The sequence below is a fragment of the Prionailurus bengalensis genome, chromosome D3, assembly GCF_016509475.1.
Source record: "Prionailurus bengalensis isolate Pbe53 chromosome D3, Fcat_Pben_1.1_paternal_pri, whole genome shotgun sequence".
NCBI lineage: Eukaryota > Metazoa > Chordata > Mammalia > Carnivora > Felidae > Prionailurus > Prionailurus bengalensis.
Genome location: NC_057356.1, coordinates 19408335 through 19428639, shown reverse-complemented (window position 1 = coordinate 19428639; position 20305 = coordinate 19408335). Strand labels below are relative to the sequence as shown.

Below are 20305 nucleotides of genomic sequence, written 5' to 3'. Positions count from 1 at the left end.
TTGCTTTGACCTTCTGTGGTTTTTTCCTTCCATCCCAGATCACACCCTCCTGCTAATTATAATAGTCATGTGTATGATCACGAGGAGGAAACATGGAAGTCATTATATTAGGCATCATTCCATTTTATGCTCAGTATAGCCCTATGAGGAGGTAGAGGCTATTATTATCCTCATTTTAGAGTTGTGAGAGCTATGCTTAAAGCTCAAGTATCTTGGCCTAAGGCCTTGCATTTGTTTGCTCAGAAAATATTTATTGGGTACTCGCTTTGTACCGGGCCACAAAGCTGGTAGTGGAGCAATGGCTGCACCTTAGGTCTTTTGTTTTCAAGCCTGAGGTCATCACCACATTTAACACTCCAGCTTGTGTGGTAAGAAGGAAATTAAGTACTCTAATACCATCTATATATCTTCCTGTTTCCAGCTTTTAGAATTTACTGGGAGAGATCCCTTGGATTTGGGCCTTGGTTCCCTACTGATACCTTCCCTCACAAGGCTGAATTCAGTTATCACCTCCCTGGATCCATTGCCCCTACTGGTGGCAGCTTTATACATCTGTATTAGTTTGCTAGGGCACTCGTAACAAAATACACAGCCTGGGTGACTCAAACACAGACATTTAGTTTCTCACTAAAACTGGTTGAAGTCTGAGATCAAAGTTGTCAGCCAGTTTGGTTTCTTCTGAGGCCTCTCTCCTTGGCTTGTAGACTGCTGTTTTCTCCTTGTGTCCTCACATGGTGGTCCCTCTCTGTCTGTATCCCATTCTCCTCTTATAAAGATACCAGTCAGATTGGATTAGGGCCCACCCTAATAACCCTATGTTAACATATGTACCTCTTTAAGTTGATTACTCTTTTTCTTTTTTTTTTTTAAATTTTTTTTTCAACGTTTTTTATTTATTTTGGGGACAGAGAGAGAGACAGAGCATGAATGGGGGAGGGGCAGAGAGAGAGAGGGATACACAGAATCGGAAACAGGCTCCAGGCTCTGAGCCATCAGCCCAGAGCCCGACGCGGGGCTCGAACTCACAGACCGCGAGATCATGACCTGGCTGAAGTCGGACGCTTAACCGACTGCGCCACCCAGGCGCCCCTGATTACTCTTTTTCAAAATACAGTCACATTCTGAGGTACTGGGGGTTATGTCCTCAACATAAGAATTTATAGGACACAATTCAGCCCATAACAATATCCTTACTTCTTCAGTTCGTCTACTCTATGTTTATTTACTCCCCATGACTTCTCTAAGACCAGTTCACTTGTCTGTAACTCAGATTTTTCTATCTACTCGCTGGTCACAATAATCTCAGAAGGGGAGCTTTTTTTTTTTCATGTTCTGTCTGTCTCTTCCTTTCTTGTTTCTTTACCTCTCCTTTCCTTTTGGGGCATTGTCAATCCCTTCCCTCATTACTGGCTCCTTTCCTTTTTGGCTTTCAGGCATGTCCAGATCTTTTCTTTCTTACCCCGGATTTTGGTTTGGTTTGCAATTGTTTCTTCTCATCTTGTTTCTTCTACCCTAAATCTGTTACAGATGTATTATCCCTTCTGTGTTCTTACAGAGATCCAGATCTCACTCCCCAAATGTACGCCCTCCTTTTTTTTCTTTTACTATTCTGCCTGTCCACATTCCTCCTTTAACTGCTCTTCTTCCTTATATGTTTCACTTAGCCTCTAGATTAGTTTTCATAAAAATACTCTTTTCTGTGTGTCTTCCCTGCTCCAGAACACTTATTGAACATTTACTATTGTGACTCACTAAATTTTCCCTGATGTTCAGGGCCCTGTAGAAACTTCCCCTACTGTTCCCATTAATTGAGTGACCTTACTTTTCCTTTCTGTGTGTCCTGTTCACTTCTGCTTCCTTGTTCTGTCCTGTGGCCCCCCCTGCTCTACACCAAACCCCTGGCAGAATCAGTGGCTGTCTACCTATATCACATAGACCTTTCGCTCTCTCTTACCCCTGAAGCCTGGTGCCTGCCATGTAAAGAACTAGCAGGTTTTTACAAAATACTGATTAGGTGTAGATCTTATTTTTCTTTGCTTTTTTATTTATTTATTAAAAATTTTTTTTAAATGTTTATTTTTGAGAGACAGACAGAGACAGAGTGTGAACAAGGGAGGAGCAGAGAGAGAGAGGAAGACACAGAATCCAAAGCAGTCTCCAGGCTCTGAGCCGTCAGCACAGAGCCCGACACAGGGCTCAAACTCATGAACTGTGAGATCACAACCTAAGCCGAAGCTGGACACTCAACCGACTGAGCCACCCAGGCACCCCAGCTTTATCTATCTATCTATTTATCTATCTATCTATCTATCTATTTATTTATTTATTTTTGAGAGAGAGAAAGAGAGAAAGTGAGCGGGGGAGGGGCAGAGAGAGGGAGACAGAATCCCAAACAGACTGTGTGCTGTCAGCACAGAGCCCAGTGTGGGGCTTCAACCCATGAACTGTGAGATGACCTGAGCTGAAACCAAGAGTCGTTTGCTTAACCAACTGAGCCACCCAGGTTTCCCTGTTTTCTAACATTTAAAGAGGCAGCATAGTGTACTACTTAAGTTGTGGATTCTGGAGCCAGACTCCCTGCCTGCATTTGAATCCTTGCTCATCCACTTATTACATGTGGGATGTTGGCAAATTACTTAACATCTCTGTGTTTCTTCATGATAATAATAATGAGGCTTGTATAAATTAATGTATGTGAAGTGTTCATCTGTGTATGTGTAAAATAAGCACTAAGTACATGTTAGCTATATTATAATTAATGTTATTGGTATTATTTTTATGTCATTCTGTGATGTGAAAAACTTTTTGCACTTACTTTGATCGTACTTTTTTTGTTTATTACAGGTATCTTAGATTTTTGGTTTGTCCAGAGGCTGCTTTTCCCTTCTTGCTCATCCTTCTTTACCATCTGCTTCTATAGTTAGTTTGCTACCTGACTGGCTAATCCTAGAGTCTGCTTCATCTAGCTTGCCCTAGAGTATTATGCCCCTGGCCACTTGTTTAAAGTTCATGGTTTAGGATTCAAGTTAATGGGTAACTTTTTTTATGTTAATAGCTTTATTGAGATATAATTCTTATTTTATAAAATCCACCCACTTAAAGCATACAATACAATGTATAACTTCTTTTTCATGGATAGTTAAAAAAGTAAATGATTTGGTTTTGAGGAAACTGAATTTTACAGTGATTAGAATCTAAGGCAGGATTAATGTCGGTCAAAATCAATGTGTAGGCCTCTAGATTTCATCTCATTAGACCTAGGGAATAACCTCTGTGCCTTTTGTTGCTAATATCTTTGCCTTACATTCTTTGTTATAAACATTTAGGCACAAGTTCTTCAACCAAGCGGAGCACTTCTATAGGTAATAAAGAATCCAGTTCTACTCGAGAAAGATTACGCGAACGTACCCGACTAAACCAGAGCAAAAAACTACCCTCTGCGGGTCAAGGAGCCAATGATGTGGCATTGGCCAAGCGTTCCCGCAGTCGCACCACAACAGAATGTGATGTTCGCATGAGCAAGTCTAAGTCGGACAATCAGATCAGTGACAAAGCTGCTTTGGAAGCCAAAGTGAAAGAGCTGCTCACGTTGGCAAAAACAAAGGATGTGGAAATCTTACATTTGAGAAATGAGCTCCGAGACATGCGGGCCCAGCTGGGCATTAATGAAGATCATTCAGAGGGTGATGAAAAGTCTGAGGAGAAGGAAGCCATCATTGCTCACCAGCCAACCGATGTTGAGTCCACCTTGTTGCAGTTGCAGGAACAGAATACTGCCATCCGCGAAGAACTGAACCAGCTAAAAAATGAGAACAGAATGTTAAAGGACAGGTTGAATGCCCTGGGCTTTTCCCTAGAGCAGAGGCTAGATAATTCTGAAAAGCTATTTGGTTATCAGTCCCTGAGCCCAGAAATCACCCCTGGCAATCAGAGTGATGGAGGAGGGACCCTGACCTCTTCGGTGGAAGGCTCTGCCCCTGGGTCTGTGGAGGATCTCTTGAGTCAGGACGAGAACACCCTCATGGACCATCAGCACAGCAACTCAATGGACAATCTAGACAGTGAGTGCAGTGAGGTGTACCAGCCCCTCACATCGAGTGACGACGCCCTAGATGCGCCATCGTCCTCAGAGTCCGAAGGCATTCCAAGCATAGAGCGCTCCCGGAAGGGGAGCAGTGGCAACGCGAGTGAAGTGTCCGTCGCTTGCTTGACAGAAAGGATACACCAGATGGAAGAGAACCAACACAGCACGAGTGAGGAACTTCAGGCAACTCTGCAAGAGCTAGCTGATTTGCAGCAGATAACCCAAGAACTGAATAGTGAAAATGAAAGGCTTGGAGAAGAGAAGGTTATTCTTATGGAGTCTTTATGTCAGCAGAGTGATAAGTTGGAACACTTTAGCCGACAGATTGAATATTTCCGCTCCCTTCTGGATGAGCATCACATTTCTTATGTCATAGATGAAGATGTAAAAAGCGGACGCTATATGGAATTGGAGCAACGTTACATGGATCTAGCTGAGAATGCCCGTTTTGAACGAGAGCAGCTTCTTGGTGTCCAGCAGCATTTAAGCAATACTTTGAAGATGGCAGAACAAGACAACAAGGAAGCTCAAGAAATGATAGGGGCACTCAAAGAACGCAATCACCATATGGAGCGCATCATTGAGTCTGAACAGAAGGGTAAAGCAGCCTTGGCAGCCACGCTAGAGGAGTACAAAGCCACAGTGGCCAGTGATCAGATAGAGATGAATCGTCTGAAGGCCCAGCTGGAGAATGAGAAGCAGAAGGTGGCAGAGCTGTATTCCATCCATAACTCTGGAGACAAATCTGATATTCAAGATCTCCTGGAGAGCGTCAGGCTGGACAAAGAAAAAGCAGAGACTTTGGCTAGTAGTCTGCAGGAAGATCTGGCTCACACCCGAAATGATGCCAATCGTTTGCAGGACACCATTGCAAAGGTACCGTTTAAGTAGACAGAATGTTCTGCATCAGCATTATGCAGCTGCAGTACACACCATGCTTACCAAAAGCCGGTATCATTTCTGTGATGTGTCATTCACTTTTTGTAGGCTGATTTTGTTTTAAAGCTTGAGAATGGTTTTCCTTTATTGGGATACAGTAAAACATATTCTCGAAAAAATGTCACTTTCACTGCCTGTGAGAGGATGGGACTGTAATTATAACAGAATTTGTCCCTAGGCTAGGTACGCCCAGGGGCACATAGAGGACTATGTCTTGTTGCTGACAAGGAAGGACCTTAGAGATCATTGGTCCAGCCCCCTTGTTTTATACGTAGCATAATAGCAAGGACTTATGCAGAACTACAGCCTGGGGTTGCTGGCATTCTGGCCAGGGCTCTGTGCCCCATGTCATTGCTGGTGCAGTGTTTATTTGCATGAGTTACCCAATTATTCTATCTTCCATTTTATTTCCTGTTTTAGGGCACTGGTTTTTAAAGAAACACTAGTATATCTTTGGCCAAAATTTAAATAATTTAGATTGTAATTTTTTAGTGATGATGTTTAGAGATACAAGTTAGGGTATGTATTATTTGTTGGAACATATATGTTGGAAGGCACTTTGAGCTAATACTTTTGCAATAACAGTATTTGAGAATTTGTTTCTATTTTTAATTTGGTAATGAAACTGTCACAAATCAGACATCTTTGGGGGGGTGGGATGGGAGAGGGATATTAATTATTAATCAAATACATGTCTTTGGTCCATACTTTGGAGAAGGGAAATTTTTTTAAATTTCCTCATAAATAATCTAGTTAAGTTCAGTGATATGTCAATATAATTTGTCAGTGATATAGCAACAAATTATGTTTAAGCATATTATAGAGTGCTTTTTCATAGATTCATACAGTTACTACAGAGCTAGTTTTAGCTCATACCTCGGAACTCACGCTTTGCTTCCTTTGAAACTGTGTACATCCATTGTAGAATTTATCTTAGAGCAGCTCCTACTTTTCTAATGTGCACCATCATTCTATACAGGTAGAAGATGAATACCGAGCCTTCCAAGAAGAAGCTAAGAAACAAATAGAAGATTTGAATATGACATTAGAGAAACTAAGATCAGAGCTGGAAGAAAAAGACACAGAGAGGAGTGACATGAAAGAAACCATCTTTGAACTTGAAGATGAAGTAGAACAACACCGAGCTGTGAAACTTCATGACAACCTCATTATTTCCGATTTAGAGAGTAAGTGATGGGGGAGCTTTTCATTCCTTTTGTTGTACCCATGTTAACGAGCGGGGACAGTTTGCATTCAGTAACAAAATGAAAATTGGTCGCTGTCACTGCTGAAGTGGACAGGCACAGTAGACAGTGGCCTGCAGAAATACGCATGTGGCAAAGCGTATTTCACACATTAGCCAATAGTCTTTGGACTGCTATGTTTTGTTCATAAGGAAGAACTGGTAAGAGGAAGCATTGCTTCAAAACTGTGCTTGGTTACAGAAAATCATTTAAGGAAAAACTGATTGTTATTTTATTTTTTTAGATCTTAAGAAAAGTCATTTATTGTTCTAATGATCGCAGGTATACTGAGACAAAAATCAGTCATCCTTTATAATCTTATGTCTAAAGCACAGGTTTTTCTTTATTTGTCTGGTTTTCCTCCCAACCATGGAGATTTTATGATCTGGTAGGATTGAAACTCCTATTTTAAATTGCTTTAAGTTTTTTGAAATTATTTTACAATTATTTCACTTACAAAAAAATCGCAAAACTAGTACAAAGCATTTCTGTGTTGATAGTTTGATGAGGAGCAAAAATTTGGTTGATCTTAAAATGTCTTCCCACAGACTATTTATTATGTTGCAAGTGAGGAAGAAGAAACAACCAGAAATTATTCAGTGGAAAAATTGGGCAACACTTTGACCTCACTGGTGATCCTGTAAATAAATGACAGAGGCACAGAGAATCACACTCACCATCAGCTGGGCCATATTCTGGCTGAAGCATAACTGTAATGAATCATAAAGAAACATTAAATAGGGGCACTTGGGTGGCTCAGTCGGTTAAGTGTCTGACTCTTGATTTTGGCTCAGGTCATGATCTCACAGTTCGTGGGTTCGAGCCCTATGTCAGGTTCCATACTTGATAGTGTGGAGCCTGCTTGGGATTCTCTGTCTCCTTCTCTCTCTCTGCCCCTCCGCTGAGCATGCTCCCTCTCTCTCTCTTCTCAAAATAAATAAATAAACGTAAAAAAAAAAAAAAAAGAAACTTTAAATAGACAAAAAATGAATGTTTTACTAAAAACACAAGAATGTGTGGCACTGTATTCCTCAGAACTGCCAGTGTCATAAAAGACAAAGACTATGGAAAAGTTCTAGATTAAAGGGGTCTGAGGAGACATGAATTAAATGCAATACCTGTGCCTAGACTCTGTCTAACGCTATAGGGAAAATGCTATAACAGGTGTTCTGACAGAACTGGAACTTTAAAAAACTAGGTAGGACAAAAGTGGATTATAGATAAACATATGTAACCATATCAATTTATAAAGTTGATAACTATACTGTTTATGTAAGTCAACGTCCCTATTCTTACAAATCACACACTGAATATCTAGAGGTAAAGGACCATGATGTATATCCTTAAAGGATTCAGGGAAAACATCAGGGATAGATAAAGACAGATAGACAGGGATAGAAGATGGCAAATGATGAAAAAGATGGGTAAACAGTTAACATAAGCAAATCTGTGTAAAGTGGTCATATGGGTGCTTTTTGTACTGGTTTTTGCACCTTTTTGTGAATTTGGAATTATTTCCAAATAATACATCTTAAAAATTCTTAGTGTTCTTCATCCAGATTCCTCAAATGTTAACAAATTTTAAGTTGTAGTACACTTTAATGATAGCCAGGTGGGGACAAGGAGAATGTGAATAACCTTTTTGGATACACTGGTTAAAGCTTTTCAGCCTTGTGGTTCATGATACCGATCCTTTGAGCTCTGTGTTATTCCTTGACAGAGGATCAGTAGGCAAATACAGCGTTGGGCCAGATCCCATGTGCTGTGGGCGCAGAGGCAGGGAGGTTTGAACTAGTTCCAGGAGAGAGTGGGTCATTTGCAGGAGTCCTAAACATGTCTTTTGCCAGTTCTGAACTCTGGCTAGTTGGCTCGGCATCTGTGGACTGACCCCAAGGTTATTCGGAACATTTTGAGTCATTTGGCTACTGAAGTAGCTGACTGTAGGACTCTTTTCTTGGAGACAGTTACAGTCCTACAGATAAAACTTTCTCATCTGAAATTGTGAAAAACTTTGGAGAGTTTAACATTCGTATCTAGTCTGTATTTCAGTGTCTCTGAACGGAGAGGATTTATGTAACTGTATTTCCTAAATGTAAGAAGTTCTAAAGTTTTTCAGATTAACTTGGAAGTTGAGTGTATTTTCCATGTAGTACTGATGACAACCTTTTCCCTTGCAGGCCTTTTGATTTGAACACAGAAAGAGTGACACCTTGTGGTAATTGGGTTAATGACTAGAAAAATGTTAGCTGATAAGGATTCCTGGAATGAAAAATGATTGACAAAATAAAAATTATATAAACTTTATGTGGATTTTTATTATGAAGTGGCTGAAAATCCTGAATAAATTTTTTTTAGCCCGGTATCTTCTCCCCCCAATTTTTTTAAAATGAAAATTTCAAATATACATAAATACTGCAAACATGGTAGAGATAGCACCCACTGCCTAGATTTGACAGTCGTTAATGTTTTATAATATTCTCCTTCCATGTGTGTATCTGTATATGTGTGTGTTTGACTGAGTAGTAAGTTGTAGTAAGTTGTAGACTCCATGAGACACTTAATATTTTGGTGTCATGCAACTCCTGTTTTCCTTATAATCATATCTACTAAATTTGGCATAATTCCTTAGTATCCATCTAATAGCTCACATTCAGATTTTCTCACCTGTCCTCAAAATGACTTCTAACAGTTTTCTTAGGAACCAGGATCCTGTATTCTGATAGGAGTTAATTTATTTCTTAGTGAATTCTAGCACTTGGTATTGATGCTAAGTCATCACTTGGTATAGGGCACTTGATAACAAGGAACACTGTTAATTGAGAAATTGAGATTTTCTTTTTAAGATTTTGTTTTTAATCTCTACACTCAAAATGAGGCTTGAATTTACAACCCCTAGATCAAGAGTCGTATGCCCCACCAACTGAGCCAGCCCAGGTCCCTGAGAAATTGAGTTTTTCATTTGTGGAATATTTTAGCAACCATTACCATACTCAGTTTTAGAACTTTTTCATCCCCTAAAAAGAAACTGTACCCATTAGTAGTCACATCGACCCCCAAATGATCCTGACTTTGGAATTAGTGGTGAGGATTTTAAAGCAGCTGTTGTAACTGCACTCAGGGTGTTGAGGAAAATCTGCCAGTAATGAATGAACAAATTGCAAATCTCAGGAGAGAAATAAAAACTGTTTAAAAAGAACCTAATATGTATTATAGAACTGAGAAATTTAACAGCTAATTTAAAAAGTTTACTAAATCATTAAAATAGTTTTTAAGTTTATTTATTTTGAGAGACACAGAGACAGCGCAAGTAGAGAAGGAGAGAGGGAGGGAGAGAGAATCCCAAGCAGGCTCTGTGCTGCCAGCGTAGAGCCCAACACAAGTCTCGAACTCACGAAATCATGACTTGTGCCAGATCATGACCTGAGTCATGTGTGTCAGATCATGACCTGAGCTGACACCAAGAGTCAGATGCCTAACTTACTGAACCATCTAGGCAGCCCACTAAATCATTTAAACAGCAAATTAAAAACATAGAAGAGCCAGCGAACTTGAAGATCAGTCAGTAGTCACTATCCAATCTGCAGGACAGAGAAAAAAAAAAAGATTGAAAAAAAGGAGTACAGCATCAGTGAGTATGGGACAGTATCATAGGGCATAACATGTAGTTGGAGTCCCAGATGGCTTTTCAGATAACATCAGTGCCATACTGATTAGATTTGGCCTGCAGTACCTTTTAGTACTATTTGGATTTAGCATCCAGATTAGAAAGATCTGATATAAAATTCACTCAGTAAATAAATACTGTTAAGACTTCTGATTCAAGATGATGGCCTGAGGCCATACTTCCTCTCCCTCCCAAAATCCTAGTAACATGGTCCTGCCATGTAATACAAAAATTACAATGAATCTGTGGGTGTCTGGGTGGCTCAGTCGGTTGAGCATCTGACTTCAGCTCAGGTCATGATCTCGTGGTTCTCAAGTTCAAGCCCTGTGTCAGGCTCTGTGCTGCCAGCTCGGAGCCTGGAGCCTGCTTCAGATTCTGTTTCTCTTTGTCCCTCCCCTGCTTGTGTCTGTCTCTCTCTCTTTCTCAATAATAAAAACATTTTTTAAAAAGTAAAAAAAGTTTACAATGAAACTAAACCAAAGATAGAAAATAGGTGAGGGGTCTCATCAGTAGATCAACAATTTTGACTAACTTCTGGAATATATAAAGCAGATAGAATTGGAGTTATGGAGAAATCAAACAGAACAGAAAAAAAAAACAAAACAACAAACCTACAGTCCAGGAGAACACTGAAACTCTGAGTATTGATGTTCCCAGCCAAACTTTGGGGGTGGGGTACTAAAACCTCTTCCTCAGGGGTTATAGGGTCTGGGACAAGCAGCAATTTCAGGCTGTGGTATAAAAGATTGTCAGCATTTGTACCACCCTCTCCATTGTAGAGTGCTGGCTGTGGTGTTTGCCCCAGGCTCAAATTTATTTATTTATTTATTTATTTATTTTTTTTATTACGAGAGAGAGCTTGAGTTGGGAAGGGCAAAGGGAGAGAGAATCTTTTTAAAAAAATTTTTTTTTTCAACGTTTATTTATTTTTGGGACAGAGAGAGACAGAGCATGAATGGGGGAGGGGCAGAGAGAGAGGGAGACACAGAATCAGAAACAGGCTCCAGGCTCTGAGCCATCAGCCCAGAGCCCGATGCGGGGCTCGAACTCGCAGACCGCGAGATCGTGACCCGGCTGAAGTCGGACGCTTAACCGACTGCGCCACCCAGGCGCCCCAGGGAGAGAGAATCTTAAGCAGGCTCCACGCTTAGCACAGAGCCTGATGCATGGCTCGATCCCACAACCCTGGAATCATGACCTGAGCCAAAGTCAAGTTTCACATGCTCAACTGATTGAGCCACCTAGGCGCTCCTCGAATTCTTTTTCTAAATAAGGTGGAGAACATGGTGCCAGGGGCTCCTGCCATAACTTCGGTATCAGAAAGAGAAGTAAAGCCCTGCCTGAAGTAACAGCAGGCTGCCATGTTGTCTTGAAATGAAGACCACACATAGGGAGAGGCAATTTGGCCCAGCAGTGAAATGGGGACACACACACACACACACACACACACACACACACACACACACACACCTGTTTCCTTGGTTGAAGCCACCCACTTCTGCCTCCAGAAGAGGGCCCCCTGTAGGCATATATCATCAATGGAGCCTTAATCCAGTCATTGCGTTGAGGGGAGAGGCCTGTAGTTAGAACAGTGACTTCTACAATTATTGAGAGACGTGTGGAAGTCACTGATATTAATTATCCTTGTCCTTTGTAAGAAAGGCCAACCAGGACTTACTGGACATTTAGTTTCTTAAAAGAGAAACAGCAGAAAGAAGCAACTCAACTGAGCCTGAATAAATTAAGTTAATGACTTCACTGCTAGTCCAGCAAACCAAAGCTGAGTGGTGTTGAGGGTAGTGGCATGAACGAGATCTCAGGTATGGCTCAAGTGATGTGCCCATCAGTTACAGTGACTTTTTTGACCACTTTGTATTTGTGTAGTAATGCTTGCTGTGTGCTTGCATTTATGTATAGCTCCTTTCCTGCCCTCTGTAGTTCCTGAGATTGGGGGCTAGGGCCTGACATCTAGCAACACAGGTTTTGCGCTTTTACATGGAACACTATTGACTATGGTGAGTAAACGTGGCTTGAGATTAGAGAAGTAGCAGAAGGAAATGGAGGAGACTTGTATAATTCTTGATGGGAAAGCCTTTTTCAACACTAGTGGGAAGCCATAAAGGAAAGTTTCCTATTTGACTATGTATTACTGGAATTTTCAGTTCAGCAAAATAAAAGTACCATAAATAAAGGACTTTGAGAGAAATATTTGTAGCACATATAAAATATATAAGGAGAGTCTTATTTGTATCAATATATATATATTGACATATATCAATGACATTAGGATAATCCATTAGCGAAAAAGAGTGTATGAATAGGTAAGGCAGAAAAGGTGCGAAAAGATGCTTGACTTCACTAATAAACTCTAAAACAAGATGCCAGTTTTCACTTGGCAGGTGTGAAAAGTGAAAAAAGTTGATAGTGTGTAGGAGAGGAGAAAAGGGACCTCTTGTGTATTGTCGGAAGGAGTATAGATTGCTGCAGCCTTTTCAGGGTATTGATCAGAATTTAAAGTACAACAGTACTTTAGCAACAATGTTTAGAAACATTCTTACTAGTTTGCAAATATAAGTTTAGATATGTATGTTGAAGAATTACTGGTTACCACAAAAACTTGGAAGTTGAGATCTAGTTAATAACCTGTGAGCACAGTGCATCCCCACTGGCTGCCGTTTCATCAGTGAGGATAAATTAGACAGGTCTATGTGTACAGCCATAGATGGAATAAAGCAGATAATGGGACAGTAGAATATGAGCTGTGTGTATTATTTCTGTAATTAAAAAACATACAAGTTTTAAATACAGCATTACATTGAAATGGTGACCAGGCATGATGATTTCCTTAAGAAATACTGATACAGTGTATTCTATACAATAAATTTTATAACTTGATGACTTCTCAAAAAAATTTTCTGCATTCTTGAGCTGGATCCTTCTAACGGATTGACTTGGATCCTGTCAATAGTTCCGAGTTGTCCTTCATTACTTCTTACAGTTCTAGAAATGTGTCTGTAAGAAATATCTGAACAATTGTGTAAAGATACTCATCGTGTTTATGACAAAAATTGTGGAACCATTCTGTCAATAAGAGATTACTAAAACATATGTCCAACTGATGGAATACTAACAGCCATCAGATAGTGCTGTAGATCTGAATTGATTGATAGTTGTCCATTATCTATCTACTGCTAAGTAGAAAGGCTTATGAAGAAGTATAATTAGTATTATCTCACTTTTAAGAAAAAAGTTCACACACGTATGAAGTCTGGAAGGATATATGCCAAATGCAAATAATGAGTAATTTTATTTTTACAACGCTTTTCTGTTTTCCAGACTGTTTATTGTGAGCATGCATTCCCTTTAGAGTCGAAGGGAAAAAGTTGTATCTACTTTTTTGGGGGGAAGGGGTGATAAAAATGAATAAAAAATAAAAAAATATATAGTAGTAAATGGTTTATTTGAAACTCATCTGTGTCCTCTTTCAGGAATTGTGGTTTGGGGATAAAGGTGTGGCCTGGGGATAAAAGGTGCCTGCCTCTCCCCTCTGCCCCTAAGGCATGGTATTTTAACTGGTATTTTACTCTTGCCATTTCTCTTCCTCTAGTAATTGCCCCTGATGTTAGGTGGAGGTGCTTGATAGGATGTAAGGGTCTGATGGTACTGGGATATCAGTATTCTGAGGAGTTTCATGGATTTGGAGGGCAGGAAAGTTTGCTTGTGAACTTTCATTATTTTCTACCCCCAGGAGTCACAGGTTGAGCCTGTGCCCATGGTAGTTGCCCAGTAACATCAGCATGCGTGATGGGTATATAACTGGAGCCGGAACGAAGGCCTGGTTGATTGTTCCTTGTTTGTCAGGGGTGAGAGTTCTTGGTGGTGAAAAGATTATGAACCCCATTATTAAATGGGCAGAGCAGTGCCCAGAATTGTTCAGAGCAAAGTTGGTCTAATTACAGTGAGAATAGCAATTTACTTGATTTCTAGAATAAAAATAACATTGTAAAATTGAGTTGTAACTTGTAATTAAAAATGAGATCATAGTAGTACTTCTGTTCTTTGGTAGAATTTAATGTTGCTTTTGAGTTGAAGACAGTAGATGGCAGTGTCCCTCATTGTAGAAGAACTTGGAAGAGGAAGGAAACTGCTTTTACAGGCCCCAGAGTTGAAGACTAACAGTATCCTTTCGTGTAACCATTAATTGGGCCAGATGGCAATTTTGCTAAGATAGTCTTCCAAACAAGAGCATAAGTACACATTCCTCTGTTTCCAAGGAGGAAAAGCCTGTTGTCATTTTTAATACTTTATGTTACAAAGTGAAAATACAGTTGATTCATGAAGTTTAAATCAAATTCCCTAGAGACACTTGTAGTGTACTTCATTCTGCCTAAATATCTCCATTGGCTGCCAGCTTCCTTTCTATTTAAAAGCATTAATAAGACATGACGATAATAAATACATAGTGCTGAGTGTGTAAGAATGTCCTTTTAAGAGTAGTGATTATGTGGCGGGTAAAGAGAGAAGGATAAGAACAAAATAAATGAATGAAATTTGAGGTTTTATGATCAGTCTAAGATGGCCAGGTGGCTTCACATGTCACTTGAGAACAAAGACACACCAGATGTTAAATTGAACAGTACTAAGATTTGCTGTCATTTGTCTTGTGTGAATTATATATAAAGATAGGTATATATGTCCTTTGTGACCAGAAGAAAAAGAAAATGGTTTTTAGCAGAGGAGAAATTCACATTTTTTTGTTCGATTGCCTATTTTAATTATGTTTTGCATTTAAATATAGTGTAAATGAAAAATATAACTCCTAGTGTTTTCAACACTAGAAATATTTCAGTTTCTGTCCTTCTTATCTGTGTCTGATTATATCACCAAGACCTTGAATTTGTCTACATATAGGTAATAGGGAGCTGAGGTCCCATGCTGGTTCCAGAGTTATCCTTGCTTCTGGAGATATGGATCAGGGTATTGGACTCACTCATCGGTGTCCACTTTGCCCTTAACCAAATTGAATAGCCCTTTTGACCCTGTTTCCAGGTTAAATGAGGTCTGAGGCAGCTTATACAGAGACAGACTTTTAAAGTTTAATCCTTTTCATTATAAAAACATCCTCTTTTCTGTCCCTAGGAGGGTAAGGACTATATCTTTTTTCCCTTTCCCTTGTATCTTAAGCATCTAGAAAGAAGCCTGGCACAAAGTACTTATGAGGTATTTGTTGAACTGATGTAAATTTTGAACAGTTTTTATTTCAAAGGCCCGAAATTGGTTGAAGAATTTTGTGGCGATGAATGGGAGGGAGTTAACTACTGGCTACCAAAATTAGCCAGTTTTTCCCCTCATGTTTTACTTATTTATTTTTTTTTCTAGCTTTAGAAAATTTATCATCATTATATATTTATAATATTACACATATAATTGTTATAAATATTCTAGGCTTTTATGTTGTTACTGAAGTGAATTCATGTCATTTAAAAGTATCTGAACACAAATGTATTCAATGCTGAATTAAAGGTATCATGTCACACAGGTTACAACAGAGCAGGTTTCTGATGGAATTGGGAGGGGAAGATAAGCAGTCTAAGAAAAGACATCATCAGCACACCCCTACTTTTGTGTGTTGATTAAAAACTAATAATTTGTGGGGCACCTGGGTGGCTCAGTTGGTTGAATGTCCAACTTTGGCTCCGGTCATGATCTTGTGGGCTTGTGAGTTCAAGCCCCTAATCAGGATTGTTGCTGTCAGCATGGGAACTCACTTCAGATCCTTTGTCCCCCTCTCTTTCTGCTCCTCCCCCACTCTCTGTCCCTGCCTGCGCACACACTTACTCTCAAAAATAAATAAACGTTAAAAAAAAAAAAAGGCTAATAATTTGTTAGCTTAAGGAAGTTTTTTTTCTAAGATTTTACACCCAGCATGGGGCTTGAACCTACAACTTTGAGATCAGAAGTCACATACTTTAACTGGCTGAGCCAACCAAGTGCCCCAAGATTGATTAATTGATTGATAGATTTTTTTTATTCTCTTGGTTTTTTTTTTTTTTTTTTTGAGTTTATTTATTTAGAGAGAGAGCATGCACGAGTGGGGGAGGGGCAGAGAGAGGGGAGGGAGATAATCCCAAGCAGGCTGTGTGCTGACAATGGGGAACCTGCATTGGGGCTCGAACCCATGAACTACAAGATCATGACCTGAGCCAAAACCAAGAGTTGGACACTTAACTGACTGAGCCACCCAGGCACTCCGAGATTTTTTTTTAAGATTTTAATTTTGAGGGGCGCCTGGGTGGCGCAGTCGGTTAAGCGTCCGACTTCAGCCAGGTCACAATCTCGCGGTCCGGGAGTTCGAGCTCTGCGTCAGGCTCTGGGCTGATGGCTCAGAGCCTGGAGCCTGTTTCTGATTCTGTGTCTCCCTCTCTCTCTGCCCCTCCCCCATTCATGCTCTGTCTCTCTCTGTCCCAAAAATAAATAAACGTTGAAAAAAAAAATTTAAGATTTTAATTTTGAGTAATCTCTACACCCAATGTGGGGCTTGAACCTACAACCCTGAGATCAAGAGTCGCATGCTCTACCGACTGAGCCAGCCAGGTGCCCCTTAAGAAAGATGTTTTGATTACATGTGACACTGCATGCAGGTGTTCACTATGCCTAGGTTCCTACTACAAAGTGTAATGAATAGGAGAGAATTTTTACCAAAAACACCAATGTCTATAGTGATGATGTCCCTGATAATAAAGAGTTCAGGGGCGCCTGGGTGGCTCAGTTAATTGAGGATCTGACTCCTGATTTCAGTTCAGATCATGGTTTCCTGGGTCATAGGATCAAGCTCTCCATCGGGCTCTGTGCTGAGCAAGGAGACCTCTTAAGATTCATTCTCTCTCTCTCTTTCTCTCTCTCTTTCTCTCTCTCTTTTTCTCTGTTTCTCCCTCTCTTTCTCTCTCTCTTTCTCTCTCTCTCTCTCTCTTTCTCTCTTTCTTTCTCTCTCTCTTTCTCTCTCTCCCTCTCCCTCTCCCTCTCCCTCTCCCTCTCCCTCTCCCTCTCCCTCTCTCCCCCCTCTGCCCCTCTCCTCTGCTTATGCACCCTTTCTCTCTAAAATAAAATAAAAAAATTTAAAAAGAAAGTTCAGTCCTGTCAGTGGAATATTTTTTAAAACTCCATAGGTTATGATTTTAGTATTGCTTTCTCTTTCTCTTTCCATTAGCTTGCATGTTTCGACATTTATTCCGTTTACAGTTCTACCATGTGCCAGGTGTTGGGACTGTGAAGTTACCACATAGCTTCTGACTTTGAAGTGTTTCCAGTCTAGTGGTCAAGTCAGATGTGTAAAGAAATTTAATAGTGTTGGCACTAACAGTCAAACAGTTGGAACACAGAAAGGATAGGATTCTCCTGCAGTGGGGGACAACTGGTAAAGTTAGAGTATTTGTCTCTAGATATCAGTGCCTTTTAAGCCAAGAGAAAGTGCTGAGCTATCAAAGTAACCAACTGTGATAGACTTACTTGGTGGCATTTACCAGTGTGGCACCTCCTACGACATTTCCTCTTAAGCATGGGTTTTTGAGCAGAACCTCCAAATAGAATGTGACTTCCCATACATTTCTCGTTCCAGGGGCACCAGTCTTGACTGTGCCTTCACATTTCCATTCCCACTGTATCTAGAATGGTACTTTGCATATTAGCGGTACTAATTAAATGTTTACAGTGAATGTGGAATTATATGAAGAAAATTTATATTATGCAAGAACTAATTTGAGGAGTATTAATTTACTTTATGAATATACCACTTATTTTATAAAAAGACTTTCCATAGAATTCATGTAAATAGCAGCTCTCCAGGGTATTATATAGATAATTAGTGAAATCTGTAAACATTTTTCTAATTGACCACTTTCTTAGAATTTCTTCCAGTGTGTAAAGTAAGTTATGCTTTCATAAAGAGTTTAGTTTAATAACCCTTTTGATTAAAAATTCACACTTTTTTTTTTTTTAATTTTTTTTTCAACGTTTATTTATTTTTGGGACAGAGAGAGACAGAGCATGAACGGGGGAGGGGCAGAGAGAGAGGGAGACACAGAATCAGAAACAGGCTCCAGGCTCTGAGCCATCAGCCCAGAGCCTGACGCGGAGCTCGAACTCCCGGACCACGAGATCGTGACCTGGCTGAAGTCGGACGCTTAACCGACTGCGCCACCCAGGCGCCCCAAAATTCACACTCTAATAGTAGTCAGTGTTATTTTGATTGGTTATGAGCCAACAATGTGCGTGTTTCTAACAATTGATTTTACTTAACTTTTTGTTTCAGAATTTAGACACTGAGGAAGGAAACAATCCAGAAATTGTGATTTAAATTTGGTATTTTCCATAGAAAGTAATATTGGTTAATACTTGGATTGAACATTCTTTTTTTCTTTTAAAGTTTTGTATTAAAAATAAAGTCTTGGGGCGCCTGGGTGGCTCAGTCGGTTAAGCGGCCGGCTTCGGCTCAGGTCATGATCTCGCAGTCTGTGAGTTCAAGCCCCGCATCGGGCTCTGTGCTGACAGCTCAGAGCCTGGAGCTTGTTTCGGATTCTGTGTCTCCCTCTCTCTGACCCTCCCCCGTTCATGCTCTGTCTCTCTCTGTCTCAAAAATAAATAAACGTTAAAAAAAAAAAAAAAGTCTTTGGGCATGATGACCTTTTTTTTTAATGTTATATTTAAATTCCTCCTCCCTTTATATTATTCCTTTTGAACACAGCTTTAAGAATAAATATTTAAACTTCTGTGCTCTTTTCAGATACGGTTAAAAAACTCCAGGACCAAAAACATGACATGGAAAGAGAAATCAAGACACTCCACAGGAGACTTCGGGTAGGATAAATCTTCATGTATTATCTCATTAGAAAACCTAGGTTTCTGAAAGTTGAGTGCCATGTAGCCTGTGACTGTGTTAGCATTCATCTTAAGCTTCAGATACGGTTAAAATACTGATCCCACTGGGCTTTGGGCAGAAAGTAAATGGCATCATTTCAAGTTGGGATCAGTGCTAGATTCTGGATAGAAGAATCTACTAGTAATTTATGAGTGGTAATTTTTAAAAGATGGATTTAGAAAGCAAGTGTTATATTTTGGAAAGAAAGTTTATAAGCTCTTGATTAGAAAGTGTCCCAAGCCAAGCTGTTTCCATTTGGGTTTTCTGTCTTCTGTGGATTTGATCAGCTTGCCAATAGCAGTGCCACTCTGATGCAGATTGGGGAAGCTCATCTCATAGTGTGGGTCCTGCCTCAGTTACTTAGGCTATATTCATGGTGTCAGAAAATTGCTTTGGGGTGATGGATGCTGGGCCTGGGAGTGGACAGCTGTGGCTCTGGTGGAGGAGACACCCTGGGGCGGGGTGGGTTGCCCACCCAGCCACACCCGCATCCTCCATGACTGTGGGAAGCAGCAGATCATACAGTTCCTCAGCTCCTCTTTTTGTATGATTTTGTCTGCCTAGTTTGAGTTTTGTGTTTTTCTTCTGGCTTCCTCTTCCTTTTCCTTTACTTTTGATTTTTTTTTTCCTGTTAGTTTTTGATGTCAGGATATTTATAGTTTTTCATGTAAAATCTTTCAGTATGGTTCACACACCATTTATCCATATTCTTCAGCTTTTCAGAGGTAAAATGCTATATAAATTTTAAATAATGTGTTTATTTTCATAAGACTTAGAAACTTGCATAAGGAAGGGAGGCTTGACATTATTGTCATTCATACTGATTGAGCACTGGTGCTTGATGCCTTAGCAGACAGATCAACTAGAAAACCTTTTCCTCATTAAGAATAAGTTTACTACTATTAATTGTATTACCTGTTGCCTGTTAGAAATGGTAATAGCAATTCTCTGGGATTTAAAAGAAATTAATCATCATTTAGGACAGTGCATTACAGTCTGAATCATAAATACATTTTATTGTTTTTATAAGTTTTTATTACTTGCTTTTGGAAATAAAAATTTAGTTTTTTAATGTAGGAAGAATCTGCAGAATGGCGGCAGTTTCAAGCTGATCTCCAGACTGCTGTGGTCATTGCAAATGACATTAAATCTGAAGCCCAAGAGGAGATTGGTGATCTGAAGCGCCGGTTACATGAGGCTCAAGAAAAAAATGAGAAACTCACAAAAGAATTGGAGGAAATAAAGTCACGCAAGTATGTTTTAAGAAGCCAATTGTGCGCTTATGTTTTAATAGAGAACACTTAAATCCCAATTTTGTGATGTGGTATTACGGAAAGAATGTGGGGGTTGACACTAGTGTGACTGAGTATGGATGCTAGTGGGAGTTACTCAGCTTTCCTGGCCTCGTTTTATGACACCTGTAAAATAGCACAGCCTATATGGATCTTTCAGAGCTGTTG

The 20305-nt window shown here is 39.8% G+C and overlaps 1 protein-coding gene across 2 annotated transcripts in view; it reads left to right on the top strand.

Annotated features, from left to right (window-relative positions):
- SPECC1L (sperm antigen with calponin homology and coiled-coil domains 1 like) overlaps positions 1 to 20305 on the top strand; it is a 143398-nt gene that overhangs the window by 52191 nt on the left and 70902 nt on the right. For both annotated transcript variants that reach the window (XM_043557898.1, XM_043557899.1), the window contains exons 4-7: positions 3327 to 4960; positions 6003 to 6210; positions 18711 to 18784; positions 19923 to 20098. In XM_043557898.1, coding sequence (XP_043413833.1) covers positions 3327 to 4960; positions 6003 to 6210; positions 18711 to 18784; positions 19923 to 20098 — 2092 coding nt within the window. The remainder of the gene's footprint in view (positions 1 to 3326; positions 4961 to 6002; positions 6211 to 18710; positions 18785 to 19922; positions 20099 to 20305) is intronic.